The sequence below is a fragment of the Mustela lutreola genome, chromosome 5, assembly GCF_030435805.1.
Source record: "Mustela lutreola isolate mMusLut2 chromosome 5, mMusLut2.pri, whole genome shotgun sequence".
Lineage (NCBI taxonomy): Eukaryota > Metazoa > Chordata > Mammalia > Carnivora > Mustelidae > Mustela > Mustela lutreola.
This window is the reverse complement of record NC_081294.1, coordinates 25,767,072-25,783,988: the sequence shown is the minus strand read 5'-3', so window position 1 is coordinate 25,783,988 and position 16,917 is coordinate 25,767,072. Positions and strand designations below refer to the sequence as shown.

At 39.4% G+C, this 16,917-nt stretch overlaps 1 protein-coding gene across 3 annotated transcripts in view; it reads left to right on the top strand.

The window, feature by feature from the left end:
• Positions 1 to 692: 692 nt before the first annotated feature.
• ZFR (zinc finger RNA binding protein) overlaps positions 693 to 16,917 on the top strand; it is an 86,486-nt gene continuing 70,261 nt past the window's right edge. For all 3 annotated transcript variants that reach the window (XR_009353733.1, XM_059173732.1, XM_059173731.1), the window contains exons 1-2: positions 693 to 844; positions 1,138 to 1,237. Coding sequence is in view for 2 of the 3 variants with exons in the window: in XM_059173732.1 (XP_059029715.1) it covers positions 808 to 844; positions 1,138 to 1,237 (137 nt within the window). In the remaining variant the exon portion in view is untranslated. The remainder of the gene's footprint in view (positions 845 to 1,137; positions 1,238 to 16,917) is intronic.

Here is a 16,917-nt window from a genome sequence, read left to right as displayed (position 1 = left end):
GTGTTCTGGAGGGATGTTTGGAGTTGTGCTTCCAGTCCAACAGACTAGCATTCTTTTCCTCTCCTCCCCCGTCTTTCCCTCCCCGATTTTGAGGCTGGGAACAAGAAGAATGAGCGAATAAGGAAGTGTACAAATTCATCTAGCTCAAATTCTTTTTTTTTTTTTTTAAGATTTTTAAAAATTTATTTGAGAGAGCGAGTGACAGAGAGCCCACAGATGGGGAGGAAAGGGAGAAGCAGGCTCCCTGCTGAGCAAGGGAGTCCCACGAAGCGGGGCTTGATCCCAGGATCCTGGGATCATAACCTTAGCCAAGGCAGACCTTAACCCACTGAGCCACCCAGGTGCCCCTCCAGCTCAAATTCTCACGAAGCGTGCGCAGTCGAGAAGGACTGAAACAGAGCATTGCACACGAAAAAGTGAAAGGGTGAAAAGTAAGAAGAGAAGGCTAACCGACGTCACTCTCTGTGCTCACTCTCCCTGATCCCCCCACGGGAGGACGAGGCGCTCCTCGCACTCTCCTCTATCGCCCCTGTTGCGGCTCCCTTCCCCGGTCACTTCCCGGTGGAGAGCTAGCTGCCAGACCGCCTTCTCCCGCCGGTTCCCCCAGGCCCGCCTCGGCCCGAGGCCCGGCACGCGCCCGCCAGAGCCGCGAAGGCGGCCGGGACTACAGCTCCCAGGGTGCCGAGCGCAGGGGGCGCCTGCGCAGTGCGGCGGGAGGTGGCGGTCTGTTCTCCGCTGAGGAGGAGCGGGGCAGAGGAGGGAGGCAGTGGGTGAGAGTTCAGAGTTCAGCAGCAGCAGCCCGAGCCCATGATTCCCATATGCCCTGTAGTTTCTTTCACCTATGGTGAGTATAATGTACCCCGCCGAGGTCCTTGCCCGGCCCCTTACCCGACCCGGGGCCGCGGGGAGACGCGGGGGTTGGGGCTGGCTCCGGGGAGGAGGCGGCGGCCGCCACCGGGGCGTGCGAGTGAGTGAGGGAGTGCGAGGCGGGAGGGGGAGGCGGCCGCGGCCCGGGCCCTGGCCCGGCGAGGGCGGCTTCTCACAGCGCCTCTCTCTCTCCCTTTCCCTCCCTCGGCGTTTCTGCCCCAACGCACCTCTCCTCCCGCCATGGGACCCGACTCTCCGTGCCCGCCGCAGTGCCCAGCCGGCTGGGGGAAGATGCCAAAATGGCGACCGGCAACTACTTTGGATTCACCCACAGCGGGGCGGCGGCGGCGGCGGCTGCGGCCCAGTATAGGTAACGGCTCCCCGCCCTCTCCCTTCTTTCCCCCTGCACGCTCTTCCGCCCGGATCCCGTCGACACGACGCCCCCGCGCCGGACCCCGCCCGGCGGCCCCGAGCCCCGGCCCGAGGCTGGCCGGGCCCGGCGGCCTCTCCCGCCCCGCGGGGCCCGGCCCGGCCCGGCCCGGCCCCGCGGCGGGGAGCGGCCCCCGGGGGGAGGGCGGGACCGAGGGACGATCGAGGTGTTGAGACGTGGAGGGCCGCCGGGGCTTTCCGCGGCCCCGCAGCTAAAATGGCCTCCCGCGGCCTCGGAGCCCCGCCGCCACCTCCGCCCGGCCGGCTGAGCGGGGGGGAGCGAGGCCAGGCTCGGATCTCCCCCCAGCCCCCGCCCCGCCTGTCCACTCCCCACCTCTAATCCCTCTCCCACTTGGGGAACGGAGAGGGTGGGCGAAGGGGAGTGCCGAGGCGCGCTGCCCACCGGCCTCTTCCGCGACGCCTCCCGTGCGCCAGTCTTCGCCCGGTGCTGCGGCCCCCCAGAGCCCAGATAACGTGTCGTTTTCTCGGGCACCTTCTCCTTCGGCTCCTCCTGTCCCTCCGCTCGAAGCGTGCAAACAAACTGCGGGTGTCACTACATTGATTGGGTTCCTTTAGTTTTTTTCCTCCGGGGAGCGATGTAAACATACCAACCACCTGTGAATTTGTAGTTGGTGGACTGGAAAAGATGTGCGAAGTTTCTAGTACTGGTAAATGAATCCCTGGCCTTGTTCTAACTATTGAGTTTTGGCGGGGGCGGGGGGTGGGGGGCGGTAATAATTCCCCTTGGCGGGTCTTTCTCCCAGGACTGGGGGTGGGGGTGCTGGGGGGGGGAGGTGCAAGTGACATTATATTGACTTACTCTGATGCATCCTATGAAATCTCTACATTAAGGGAAGCTCTAATTTCTGAAGTGTCTGTAATTCATTATACATCTTACCAAATGAGAAAAACACGCTAGATTGTGTGTGTGGTCGTTGTTGCTTTTGAGTCAGTCTGAGACATTTTCTTTAGATTCAGACCATAAACCTACAGGGTTCCTAAGTGACAAGCTTTTTATAGAGAGATTATATTAGATAACTGTATGTTAACTATTTGGTTAAACCCAGGTAATTTTTTCATCTCATTAACCTCTTGTGTTGGGTTGTGTAATGGAAAGGGCATCACTGGGAATCAGACCTGGCTTCTGTGTCTTTTTTTGCTCTTGAATTTATGACGTTGGGGACATACTTATTTGGGCTTTCATTTTCCTCATCTGTAAAATGAGATACTGGGCTATCTTCTTGGGTAAAAAAGCCTGTGATTCTGAGAAAGTTGCCGTATTTTATGGAATTCTAAGATGCCATTTATTTGTAAAGGGTGACGTTATTTTATGTATCATTAAAAAAAATTGCTGCTAATTAAAATATAATACCATGGTTACAACCCCATTGATTCTAAGAGCTGTTAAAATGTGTAAAAGCATTATATTTACAAAATTGGTATTTTTATAATTGTTTTGAGTGTCTTGAATGCATGTGGCATTTTTTTACAAATCTGTTCTATCTTGAGACATGTTCCAGAAAAAGGACTGAGATGACAAATTATTGGGGCAAAGTCTTGGGACTTTTTAGATATTAAATTCTTGGCTTATAAGTTGTGATAATTAAACTAACAAAGTGTCAGTTACTTTGATAAACACCTTTTAGACCAATAATTTTTGTGGGGAGAGAAAAAAATCTAACCATTTTCTTTTTCTGGGAAACAAGATAGCTAATCAGCATCTGTGCTATAAATCCTGTGCTACCAAGTACTATGTGTTCTAGACAAAGCTGTATTTAGCCATTAAAAATGTGACTTGTTTCACACAGCATTTTTTGTTGTTACTATGGGCAGAGTGATAGATTTTAGGATTATTTACTTAGTAAAAATGTAGTGGGTTCTTTGGCAGTTCGAAGTATTTTTTCTATTGCAAACCTACAGACAGAAATGGAGGAAATGGCAACTTAAAGATACTTTTTATTTTTTTAATAAAATAGTTGGATGTATGTAATTTATCCTGGTATAGAAGATTAGTACAGAATTTCTGTATCTGATTTTTTCTTTGGCTTTGAATCTCAAGTTTCAGTAAACTGTAACAACCATCCAAATTACTAAATTGTTATGTGTATGTCTAATGAGGAAAGACTAGTATTTGGGCTATACTTATTTATGCATACATATGTCAGCAAAACTAATTGTTTAATGTGCTGTGTCCCTCTTATATAGATAAGGTACATGAAAAGTTGTTTGCTTTTAATGGGAAGAAACCAGGCCCAATACTGCTAATACTTTGGCTCAAGGAAGATAAGTAGCCATAATAAAAGGATATGCAAAGAATGCAGTGATGATGCTTATTTTTTTTCTGCCTAGAAATCGTTATAATGTAACTTAGATGGAAGACCAAGGCTTACTTTGCAAGTTTTTTGTTGTTGTTTGTGGGATTTTTTGTTTTAATTTAAAGGATGCAAACTTGGGGAAATTTTAAGCGTTTACATGTGAATGATGTGAGTAGTTGCTATGCCTGTCGTTGAATACAGATAACTGAAAGTAACCTAAATCTTCATTGCATTCTGCTTCTTAGTTTCTTGGTTATGTAGCTATGTAAAGCTCTGAATTCTGCTACTTCTAACTGTTAACCGCTAGATAAGCTAACTTTTTCATTTGTGTAATGCATATTAAATCTTTTTGTGATAAGCATTTACTTAGCCTTTGTGCTGCACATTCCATCAACTACTGAATATTTTTCTTCCTCTTTGTATTTTTTTTAAGTGAATAAACCTATTACGCCCATTTGCCACTCTTGCAAATGCAATCTTTTCATTTTCTGACCTTTCATGTGCTTTTTACCCTTGGAAATGAAGAAATCAAAATATTTTAAAGTATTAATTTGTATGTGTTTATGTATGTGTATTCGGTAGAATTTGTGGGGCACAGGACAGAGCAGATCTCACGTACGGTGAAAAAATAGGATGGTTTCGAGGCAGAAAGGGGACTTGGTTGGGTATGTAACCTACTTTAATAGAGTTACCTTTTTTTGTTTGAGAAGATAGACTTACGGATAAATCTAATTTTGTGATCTTGGGAAAACGTATTTCAACAGTTAGGAGGACTTAGGGTAGCAAAGAATGTGGGGGAAGATAATCCCCAGTGGAAAAAAGTTTTCTGATCGTTTCATAGGCTTAAAATCATTTTTTTTCACTCCTTCATTGGAGTGATACAGAGGTTCTCATTCAGAGAACCTCTTTCAGAGAGGAGTTTGTAGCATACACAAATATATATATGTAATACATATGTATATATATGTATATATGTAATATAAATATAAAGTAATCCATTATATTCCGCTATTAATAGGACATAAACTTTTTTTTTAGTTTTAAACAGCCAGTTTCCCTTTGTTATTTAGGAAAGCCTTAGACATCAATTCCTTGACGTTATCTAATCAAGCTACTTGTCTGTTAAAACCTGGATAATCTAAATCTTTAGCCTTTGCTTAAACTAATTTTCTTTGTCCTATATATACTTAGTGTATCACTAAATAACTTAAAGTTAGCAATTTGAAAAAACCATTTTGCAACTTTTTTTAACCCTTCTTATATCTAGTATTTATTGAATTCAAAGGCTTTAGGGTAGAGATTATATAAAGATGCAGAATAATTACTTTGCCCCCGTAGTCTTCAAGTCTTAGCAAATATTGTTAAATGGTAAATGTTTACATGAATTCTGACTGTTTACTGGACATTAGTTTAATCATCTGCTACAAAGGCATCTCATCCAGTGATTCTTGAGATATCTTTACTATGTCTGTTCCTAAAAGATAATTATTCTCTTCACATCATTGAGATAGATAACTTGGGTAGGCTGATTAGCTGATGAATTTTCCTTTTCTCCTCCTCTTCCTTTTTTTACTTTATTTTGAATGTAGTGGTAAGAAAACTATGTCTTGAGGAAAGAATAAGAGTAACACTGGTAAGGTAGAAAAGGAGTAATCACTCACAGAGAAGGTGAAAAACCAGGTGAACAGGTTTTCGAAACCAATCATGGTGATGGAAATTTACTGGCTGTACGAAAATTCTGCAACTGCTAATTATATCAGCTCTTTCATTGTTGAATCAGAGATCTTGGGATTCATATTGCATGAATGAGTTTGAAATAATGAAAATGTTCTAAAAGCATTGCTGCTGTTACATTAATGATACTTCTGTGATATTATTAGTTTTAAGAATAGTTGTGAGCCAAAATACTCCTGTATAGAATGTTTAAGGTGTGTGTTTGTGCTTTCCTAAATGGCTTTACCATATACTCTCACAAGAAGAGCATGGATTTGGAGCTTCTGAGACTTCAGATTTGAATCCAAGCTCTATCCCATCAGTCACTTGGCCAAATCACTTCATTTTTCTGAGTCTGTTCCCTCAGTTAACTTTCCTTTGATCAAGATTATATATAAAACCTTCTACCCTAGTGCCTGATTTTCAGTAAGCATTTTACCTATGTTAGTTATCTATGAAGTATAGGTATTTGAATAATACTATAAGGATTTTTTTTAAAATACTATAAGGATTTTAGAGAGGAACTCCTTAGTTGATGTCTTTCATATACTTTATATAGTGAACATCATAATCTTAAGTTAAATGTTTTAAAAGTAGGTATTTGAGTATCAATTGATAGGTCAGTTTAATTGGGAAGGAAGGAAATTTTTTATTTGCAAGTGATAGACAAAAATATGAGATATAATAAGCATTCAGATTTTCTGGATCTAAGATTAGGCAAAAATTGGTAAAGTTACCATTTCAGCAATATTGAATTAATAAATTTCAAATTAAATCTTGTTTTTATATAGCCACAAAGCCTATTAAGTAGAAATAAAACAAATGAAATTTGCAGTGATTTAAGGAAAAAAATACATTAGGATATAAAGCCCATAAAAGACATAAATAAATGAGGATGGGCTGGGTTCATGGAGTGAAAAAAATCAATACTATCAAGTTATCAATTTTCGGGGCACCTAGGTGGCTCAGTCGTTAAGCATCTGCATTTGGCTCTGGTAGTGATCCTAGGCTCCCTGCTCGGTGGGAAGCCTGCTTCTCCCTCTCCTACTCCCCCTGCGTGTCCCCTCTCTCGCTGTGTTTCTGTCAAATAAATAAATAAAATCTTCTTTAAAAAATTTATCAGCTTTCTCCTAAGTAATCTATATATTTAATGTAATTCCAGTAAAAATCACAACAGGTTTTTTGAGTTACTGGATCAAAAGAGATTCTAATGGTGGTGATGAAGACAATATTTGTCCAAAAGTAGTCATGACAGATTTGTAATAATATGACAAGCAAGGTCATATGTTACCACATACACAAACTTTATTCAGTATAGGGATAGACATAGATCACTGGATTAAAACTGAGATCCCAGAGATGGAATTATGAGCAGTTGGATTATAAGGTATAAATGTTTAAATAGACATATTTGCAAAACCAGCCAAATTATTTTTCGGAAGTACACCATCAGGTTAACCAGAAGACAGAGCTTGGGGCTTGTAAGTGTAGTAATTGACAGATTGTGTTATTATTAGTAGGTACATGATTAAAGGTGTGGAGTGCACCTACTATGCTCAATTTATGTCCTTGGCACTCTTACCTTAGAATTAGGGTCACTGTTCTGAGTATAGCATTTCTGAGTGTTGTGTGAAAGCTGTGTGCTTTCATGCATGTAGAGGACAAATAAAGATTAAATAAATATGACATTGGTTTTTTTTGTTGTTTTAATATAAATCTTCTCATATATAATACGTATGTTAAAATACATTTTTAGGGAGTAACACATGATATTTAATGAGTATCTACAATATGTGCAGTCTCTGCACTCAGGAGTTTACATTTATGTAAATTTGTGATCATACCTGAATTTTAATGAAATACTAAAATGGGGAATTGGAGGATTCTGACTATGAAATTAGGGATATGCTTCATAGTCTTCCACGCAGAAAAATGAGGGATATTATTTTATTATTTTTTTATTTTAAAGCATTTTATTATTTTTTTCCTTAGGATTTTATTTATTTGAGAGCATAAGCAGGGGGAGCAGCAGAGGGGAAGGGAGAAACCGGCTCCTTGCTGATTAGGAAGCCTGACTTGGGACTCCATCCCTGGGATCATGATCTGAGCTGAAGGCAGATGCTTCACCAGCAGAGCCACCCAAGTGCCACTGAGAGAAGATCATTTTAGGCAGAGGAAATGTGTTGAGCCAGGACAGAATTGTATGATGCTTGGTATGATTGAGAGTGGATGGGTCTGAAGTCAGACTACCTGAGCTGAATCCTGGTACCCTATACCACTTGCCATTTGACAGTGGAGAAACAGTCTCTTGGTACTTAAGTTTCTTCATCTTTAATCTGGAGATAATACTGTTCCTTACCTCATAGGATTGAGATTTTTTAAAAAATTCTCTGTTAAAGTGCAATATATATAAAAAGAACTGCACATATAATAGTATAGCTTGATGAGATGTCATATACTGAATATACCTGTATAACCAGCACCCAGATAAAAATAAAAACAATATTACCAGCATCCCGGGAGGCTTCTACATTCTCCATTGTGTTTTGAGGATTCATTAATGTAGTATTTGCAGAGTTCTGGAAACCGTCCCTGGCATATATTACATCCCCATTAATGTTAGCTATTATATTCAGTAGACCATTTGGAAATGAAGCTTAGGAAAGGGATAAGGGTTGGAAGTATGAATCTGGATATCATTTATATGGTAGTGATCCCCATTATATACAAGTGTATGAAATGCATCATTTAGTAAACATTTTTGAATGAATGAAAGAAAAAAAACAGAGCAGACTTGGGGAACATCTGTGTTTAAAGTAGCGCCAGAGAAAGAAACAAATACAGAGTAGGCAAAGAGCTATGAGAATGTCATAAAAACCAGAAGAAGAGAGGTAGAAAGCAATGTTAGTTATCAAATTATAGGTATAATTTTAATGGGTGGCCATTATAGAAAACCTCAAATTTACTTATTTGGAACTACAGAAAGACTATGATAAAATTTTGCTTAAAGTAAGTTTTGTGGTCTCTATTAGGGCATGCACAGTGTCCCTGGAGGGAAAGGCCTTCTCCCTGTTTCTCCAGCCTCACTGTGAGGTGGATAAGGTTAACTTTACTGCTTGTGTCCTAGATCTTTTGTTAGAAACCTGCTTTTCTGTCCACATACTTGGACCTTCATCCTGGGGGCTAAAAAAAAAAAAAGTTTTGTGGTCTAATTTAGTATTCATATAAATTCTTGAGGGTCTTAGAGATCAAAGGGGCATAAAATATTGGGAAGCACTATTGATGGATGAAAATAAAATTTTTAAATCTTTTTTTTTTATTTCTTGGAAAATATAGTATATAAAATGCATTACAGTGATAGGGTAGTCGGCTTTAACTCGGAAAGAATGTTTTTGAAAAGTTTGAAGAAATCTACTACTTTTTTGATAGGAAAAATAATATAGAAGCCATTTAAATAGTAACCATATAGATGAGGGCAAAGAATGCTCTGATTTATGAAGATGGCTTTATGATTTCTCTCACTCCAAGTTATACCTACCCCAAACCATTTTTTATTATAAACAGAATGCTCATCATAAAATGTAAATTCAGCACAACACTCTTTTGCTTACAATTTTAAGTGGCTATCCATTACTTTTAGAATATCTGGTTATCCTACTTTTAAGAATTTCAGGATCTTGGGCGCCTGGGTGGCTCAGTGGGTTAAGCCGCTGCCTTCGGCTCAGGTCATGATCTCAGGGTCCTGGGATCGAGTCCCGCATCGGGCTCTCTGCTCAGCAGGGAGCCTGCTTCCTTCTCTCTCTCTCTCTCTCTCTGCCTACTTGTGATCTCTGTCTGTCAAATAAATAAATAAAATCTTTTAAAAAAAAAGAATTTCAGGATCTTATTACACATTTGTAATTCGTTTCCCACATTTATGAAATCAAAAGACTTCTGAAAATACTCCTGGTGTGTTTGTAAAACATTTGACAATAAAAACTGACCTAAGTGTTAGGAGGCTATTTTTAGTTTTGTTTCATCTCACTTAGTGTGAGTGTTCTTATCTTTCGCTGGGGAAAAGTTCAGAAAGTTATAGGGCACTTTGGTTTAATTGACTTATGGTATCTACCAGTTTTTCTTTCACTGGCAAAATTTTTCTTGAGTTCAGAAAGTTAAAGGGTACTTTGGTTTAATTATGGTATCTAACTTACGGCGTACATAATTAATTTTATGTACCCAGACGTTTGTGGGGTTTGATTTTTGAGCAGTTTTATTTACACATAGTTAAAAGGATTGCCATTTCATGACTTTTTCTTCCTTAGAGGTCTTCCAAAGAAAATCCTCTAATTTTTAAAAGTTAAATAGTGTGGGGCACCTTGGTGGCTCAGTGGGTTAAAGCCTCTGCCTTCAGCTCAGGTCATGATCCCAGGGTCCTGGGATCGAGCCCTGCGTCGGGGTCTCTGCTCTGTGGAAAGCCTGCTTCCTCCTCTCTCTCTCTCTGCCTGCCTCTCCGCCTACTTGTGATATCTCTCTCTGTCAAATAAATAAATAAAATCCTTAAAAAAAAAAAAAAGTTAAATAGTGTTGGGGTGCCTGGGTGGCTCAGTGGGTTGGGGCCTCTGCCTTTACCTCAGGTTGTGGTCCCAGGGTCCTGGGTTCGAGCCCCATGTCGGGCTCTCTGCTCATCGGGGGGCCTGCTTCCTCCTCTCTCTCTCTCTCTCTCTCTCTGCCTGCCTCTCCACCTACTTGAGATCTCTGTCAAATAAATAAATAAAATCTTAAAAAAAAAAAAAAAAGTGGAATAGTGTGCCTGGGTGACTCAGTCAGTTAAGCCTCTGTCTTCAGCTCAGGTCATGGTCCCAGGTGCTGGGATCGAGTCCTGCGTCGGATTTCCCTGCTGACCTAAGAGCCTGCTTCTTCTTATCTCTCTGCTACTCCCCCTGCTTGAGCTCTCTCCCTGCCAAATAAATAAATAAAATCTTTAAAAAAAAAAATAAGTGGAATGAAATCCATTTTATTTTCCAATTACTATATGGATCCACTGGATCCTTTTTATAAGTCTAAGATTTACCGTATGATAAATGGTAAATGGATTTTATTTTTCCCTGTCTTGAAACATTTTGCTGTTTCATTATCTTGGGAATTATTTCCTTTTGTCACTTTTTGCCAACCACTCTAAAAAAGACTAATACGATAGAAAAATAGAGGAATGTTGGAATTACTTAGAAGGGTGGTACAATTGGAAGACACTCATTGCCCAAACTTTTGCATCTTTTTTTTTTTTTTTTTATAAACATATAATATATTTTTATCCCCGGGGTACAGGTCTGTGAATCGCCAGGTTTACACACTTCACAGCACTCACCATAGCACATGCATCTTTTATTTTTTTTAAGATTTTATTTATTTGAGGAAGAACAAGATAGCAGGGTAAGGATGGATGCCAGGCTCCATCCAGGAACTCCAGGATCATGAGCTGAGCTGAAGGCAGACACTTAACCAGCTGAGCCACCCAGTCACCCAATTTTTGCATCTTTGAAGATGGTATGAAAGAAAGTAGAGACACTGCTTTTATAGTTAGCTTTTAGTTTTTTCCTTCAGCACAGCTGAGCATTCCAAATTGTCCATACTCTGTCCATATTGGCAGAGAAGAAAAGACAGGAAGATGCTTAACAATTATTAGATAAATAACATGAATGCAAAAAAACAGCATCACTCTAGACTAATGATGATAGTTAGTAAAATTGATTGTAAAAGCAAGATCTCAGACCAAAAATCTTCAGGTACAGTGTCCCAGGTGAAAATTTTTTTAACTGGGAAGTCAGTGAGTGAAAGATAAGTTTTTCTAAGGTTAAAAAAAGTAAATATGGTGTTTTTATCAGGTCAGTTAGTAAGAGTGACTTCATTGTGTATGTAATATTCCATGAAAAGATCTCGAACATCTCAGTTTGCTAAAAGTGTATATGGCAGCAGTTCTTTCATCTTCTGTGATGTTTGTGCACCAGAATTTACTTCATATGATTTATTAGTGGATAGATGCTGAAGGCAGGTATGTATTCAAAGATAATTTGGAGGAGATCAATAGTGTGGAAAGGAAAAGACTGATTATATATTGATCATTCCAAACTTAAAATTGAAAATGTTTTGCGGTTATGGAGCAAAGAAGATGACTATCTCTCTTAAAGCCATCAAATGTTTTTTGTGGGTTTTTTGGGTTTTCGTTTGTTTGTTTTTGACTGAGCGAGAACGCACACAAGCAGGGGGAAGGGCAGAGAAAGAGGGAAAAGCAGGCTCCCCGCTGAACAGGGAGTCTGATGCGGGACTCAGTCTCAGGACTCTGGGATTATGACTGGGCCAAAGGCAGATGCTCTAACCCTAGCTGGGCCACCCAGGCACCCCAGTCCATCAAATGTTTTTAAAAATTTTGCAAGCATTGCGTTTTGGCAGTGCAGGTACAAAAAGAAAAACCAGAAGAATGATAACTTAGAATTCATTAGAGATAATATTTGAAATCTGCAGTCAGCATTTATGAGAGAGAAATGTTACAGATTCGTGCATGAAAGTTGATTAGCGGTTTTGTTCAGAGAACATGGTTCATTTTAAAACCAGGAGCAAATGGGATAAAAATTAGGGTCTACTGCTGCTTTTAAGATTTCTGATAGGTTTTATTATCATCAATGTTATTATTATCCCTTATTCTTGTGTACATAATTTGTCAAATGACTTCAGAAGTACAAAAGTGCAAAGGGTCCAGTGGATCCAGGTAATGGTAATGACTTTTTTTCTTGGTATACTATGAGTTATGGATCCCAAGAAAACTTAACAGTTTTCATATTATATAACATTTAACCACCCTGACCCACTAATAGTCTGCTAGTGTAATGTGTTAGTAATAATGTGTTAGTAAAAATTGTAGGATTTTATTTTATTTGTTCTAGTTCTTAGAAGACATTTAAATTTCTTCTAAAATTCTGCAATAGTTATTGTTTGAATAGTGTTGTAAAGGTAATGGGAGCATGATATATAATATCAAGTGTACAGAATAAGATGGTTTGTCTTTGGGGTGATTCTCTGAGGAAGTTTAATTTTGCATCTTTGTCATATCATAAAATATTAAATGTAGTATAAAGAAAAATCTGTGAATTGGTAGGTACATAAAATGCCAAAATTTGACCTAGAAAATAGAAAAGTCCAACAGTGTTGAACATTCAGCTTGGATTAATGAAAAGACCAAATTGTATTTTGTATGCCATGAAAAGGAAAAAAGCGTTTTGTCTGTCAGTTACTTTGCCATTTTATCCAGAATTGAAAATAATGCACACACACAGAATATGTTTTCCAGGGGAGGAGAAACATACCCCACAATGTGAGTATAGAAGCAGTCTCGTTTTCTTGATTGAAACTTGTCTCATTCCTTTTATAAGGTCAGAAATTGAACATCTGCTTCTGTTTTATAGTGGTTCCTCTAAAAATTTATCATGAAGATCTTATGCAGTTTAAAGTAAATCATTATCTTTATTTACATTTCTGAACAATACAGGGACTTAAAATGCTTTAGCTTTGATCAGTCCTCTGGTGATTTTTGTGCTATTATTGTATAGTATTTTACATTTTAACCCCACAACCCATCATTGTTGAATAACATTATTTTATATAGTCCTTGATTATTTAAATTTGCCTTCATATTTCACTTTCTTAACATGACATGCATTCTGAGATCATTTTTATTCTTCCTAAAAAAAATCTTAAAGAATGTCCCTTAATATGGTTGTACTAGTAACAGGGGTTTTTTGTTGTTGTTGTTGTTTTAATCTCACCTTCCTCATTTTGGAGAAGTCCTCAGTCTCTGTTAGGCACTTTGTTTTTTTCCCCTCTCGGTGCTTCTCTTATCTTTGTTGGGGCTTTCAAATTAATCTTTCATTAATTTTGGGAAATCTCAGATACTCTTTTTAGATGTGTTTCCTCTATTCATTTTCTCCATTTGCAGCTCTCCTTAGATGTAACTTATTACTTATTATCCTATCCTCGTCGTTTTTAAGCCTCTGTTATTTTTCATCTCTTTGTCTCTGGGTGCATTCTGAGTAATTGTGAGGATAACTTTCTAGTTCACTAAGTTTTTTGTCAGCCATGTCTAATCAGTTATGTAATGCCTTTCTAAGTTTCTGATTATAATTTTTATATACTGTATTTCATTTCTGGGAGGTCTTTTCTTTTAAAAATTCATCTGGTTGGTTTTTTGGGTTTTGTTTTTGTTTTTGTTTTTGTTTTTGTTTTTGTTTTTTAATCAACTTCATGGTCCTGGGTCTTAGTTTTGATAGTCTAATCGTTTACCTTTTTTAAAAAATTATTATTATTATTATTATTATTATTATTATAAGTAGGCTTCACACCCAGTGCAGAGTCCAATGCAGAGTTGAACTCAAAAACACCTAAGATCAAGACCTGAGCCTGGGTGGCTCAGTCAGTTAAGTGTCTGACTCTTGATTTTGGCTCAGGTCATGATTTCAAGGTCATGAGATTGAGCCTCTCATGGGCTCTGTGCTGAGGAGTCGGCTTGAGATCCTCTCCCTGTGCCCCTCCTCTCTCTCTTTCTCTCTCTCTCTCTAGTAAATAAGTAAAATCTTTAAAAAAAAAAAAAAAAAGAGCTGAGATTAAGAATCAGACGCTTAGTGGACTGAGCCACCTAGATGCCCCTTTTTTACTTTTTTAAGTTACTTATTTTATATTTTATATTTTGTATTCAGTAATTCCAATGCTTTCAGGCTTTTCAAAAAAAATTTTTTTTTATTCTGCAAACTCTTGCTTCTAGTAACTTGTTTCCTTATAGGGTTGTTGTGTTGTTTTTATTGAGATCTTCTGTTTCTTAGAACACTGTAGCATTTAGAGAGAAAAATGTATTTTCTGGCGTGTGAAAGTACTATCAGCTCAGAGATCTACTAAACTAACTTCTTAGCTTGGAGTTTTCCTAGTCAGATAAGGTGAATTCGAGAACTCAAACCTAAGGGAAGGCTAACTTGTCATAATAAAGATTTGTCTCAGGAGGGGTGCCTGGGTGGCTTATTTGGTTAAGCTTCTGCCTTTGGCTCAGGTCATGATCCCAGAGTTCTGGGATCGCATCCCACATTGGGCTTACTGCTCAGCAGGGAGCCTGCTTCTCCCTCTCCCTGTATCCCCCCACCCTGCTCATGTGCTTTCTCACTATATCTCTCTCAAATAAATATTTAAAAAAAGAAAAGAAAGGAATTGTCAGGTAAAGAGTGTCTGGATGCCTCTGTAGGTTAAGCATCCAACTCTTGATTTTGGCTCGGGTCATGATCTCAGGGTCTCTCCGGGTCGTGAGGTGGAACCCCCTGATGGGCTCCATGCTGGGTGTGGAGCCTGCTTAGGATTCTCTCCCTCCCTCTCCCTCTGCCCCACTCCCCCACCCCATGCCCGCACACTGCTCTCTCATTAAAAAAAAAAAAAAAAAGAATTGTTAGGGATATTTCTCTCCCTTTTACCCAGAGCCAAGGCTGAGCTAGGAAAGGTTCTTCTACAATTTTCTCTTGAAAGGGAAAATGGACTTTTTTCTAATTCATCTTCTGCGCTGGTTTCTTGTGGGAGTCCCAGAGTTGTAGGCCATTGCTTCCCAATACCATTCATGTCTGCTAACACAGAAAATGATGTTTGTGAACAGCACACTGGGTAAACTGGGAGATTTGGAGCCCTCGATAGGAATATTGCAGTTGTAAGCAACAGACCTCGGGCTCTGACCATGTGCGCTGCTCATTTTCCCTGAGAACTTCTCCCTGTTACAGAATAGAAGAAAATGTTTTTGTTTAAAGGTGTAAAGAGCAGGAAAATGAATGATGAATCAGAGTTAATGCTCTATATCATAAAATGGTAGTTCTTGAAGCTTACGGTTTTTGGGACCCCTAAAGCAGTTATAGTTATCGAAGACCCCTAGAGCTTTTGTTTATGTTGGTTATACTTATTTACTGCCCTAGAATTTTTAAAAAGATATTTATTAAATGATTTCAAAATAAGATTACTACATGTTAACCCCAAGTTTCTTTATGTAACTATAAAGAAATAACTATATCCTGTCCTCCAAAAATAGGGAGACGACGAGGCATTGTTTTATATCTTTACAAAGATTTTTATAAATCTTTTTAATATCTCAATTAAAATGATTGGTGCTTTAGCAAAGGAAATAGTCAACAAAACCAAAAGACAACTGACAGAATGGGAGAAGATATTTGCAAACAATGTAATCAGATAAAGGGCTAGTATTCGAAATCTATAAAGAAGAACTTATTAAACTCAACATCCAAAAAAGAAATAATCCAGTCAAGAAATGGGCAGTGGACATGAACAGACACATCTGCAAAGAAGACATCCAGGTGGCCATCAGATACATGAAAAAGCACTCCACATCACTTGGCATCAGGGAAATACAAATCAAAACCACTATGAGATACCACCTCACACCAATCAGAATGACTAAAATTAACAAGTCAGGAAACTGACAGATGCTGGTGAGGATGCGGAGAAAGGTCACTTAACTCCTGCACTGTTGGTGAGAATGCAAGCTGGTGCAACCACTCTGGAAAACAGCAAGGAAGTTCCTCAAATAGTTGAAAATAGATCTACCCTACGACCTAGCAATCGTGCTACTGGGTATTTACCCTAAAGATAAAAATGTAGTGATCTGAAGGAGCATGTGCACGCAAGTGTTCATAGCAGCAATGTCCACAATAGCCAAACTATGCAAAGAACCTAGGTGTCCATCCACAGATGATTGGATAAAGGGTGTGTGTGTGTGTAACACACAATGGAATACTATGCAGCCATCAAAAGAAATGAAATCTTGCCATTTGCAACAATGTGCATGGAACTAGAGGGTATTATGCTGAGTGAAATAAGTCAATCAGAGAAAGACAATTATATAATCTCCCTGATATGAGGAATTTGAGAGGCAAAGTGGGGGGTTTGGGGGTTAGGGAAGGAATAAATGATACAAGATGGTATCGGGAGGGAGACAAACCATTAGAGACTCTTAATCTCACAAAACAAGCTGAGAGTTGCGGGGGGCGGGGGTGGTTAGGGAGAGGGTGGTTGGGTTATGAACATTGGGGAGGGTATGTGCTATGGTGAGTGCTGTGAAGTATTTAAGCCTGACGATTCACAGACCTCTACCCCTGGGGCAGATAATACATTATATGCTAATTTTAAAAAATATTTTTAAAAGTTTTTTTAAATTTTTTTTGGTGCTTGGTCTGCTTCTGCATTCAGTGTGTTGCAATAAATTGTTTGGATTAAATTATATGAAGGCAATCTGTAATTGAAAAAGGGATAACCTCCTGGATCCGAGCAGGCCTTGGATCCTATTTTGAAAATCACTGCTGTACAGAAAGTAAAAGAGGTATAGGAATGTTTTTCCTGTTACCAGATGCCACTTACATGGACAGACCATTAGTATGCATAGTTGTTTTAATGCTGGTAGTGACTATAACCTTAGTATAATGTAAATCCAGGTCATAATGGAATTTAAAGGCACTAAAAAAGGGCTCAGAGTTGGGTATAGGTTAGGTCGAGACCAGAAATGTAGAAATTAGAATTGAGTGTGCTTTTC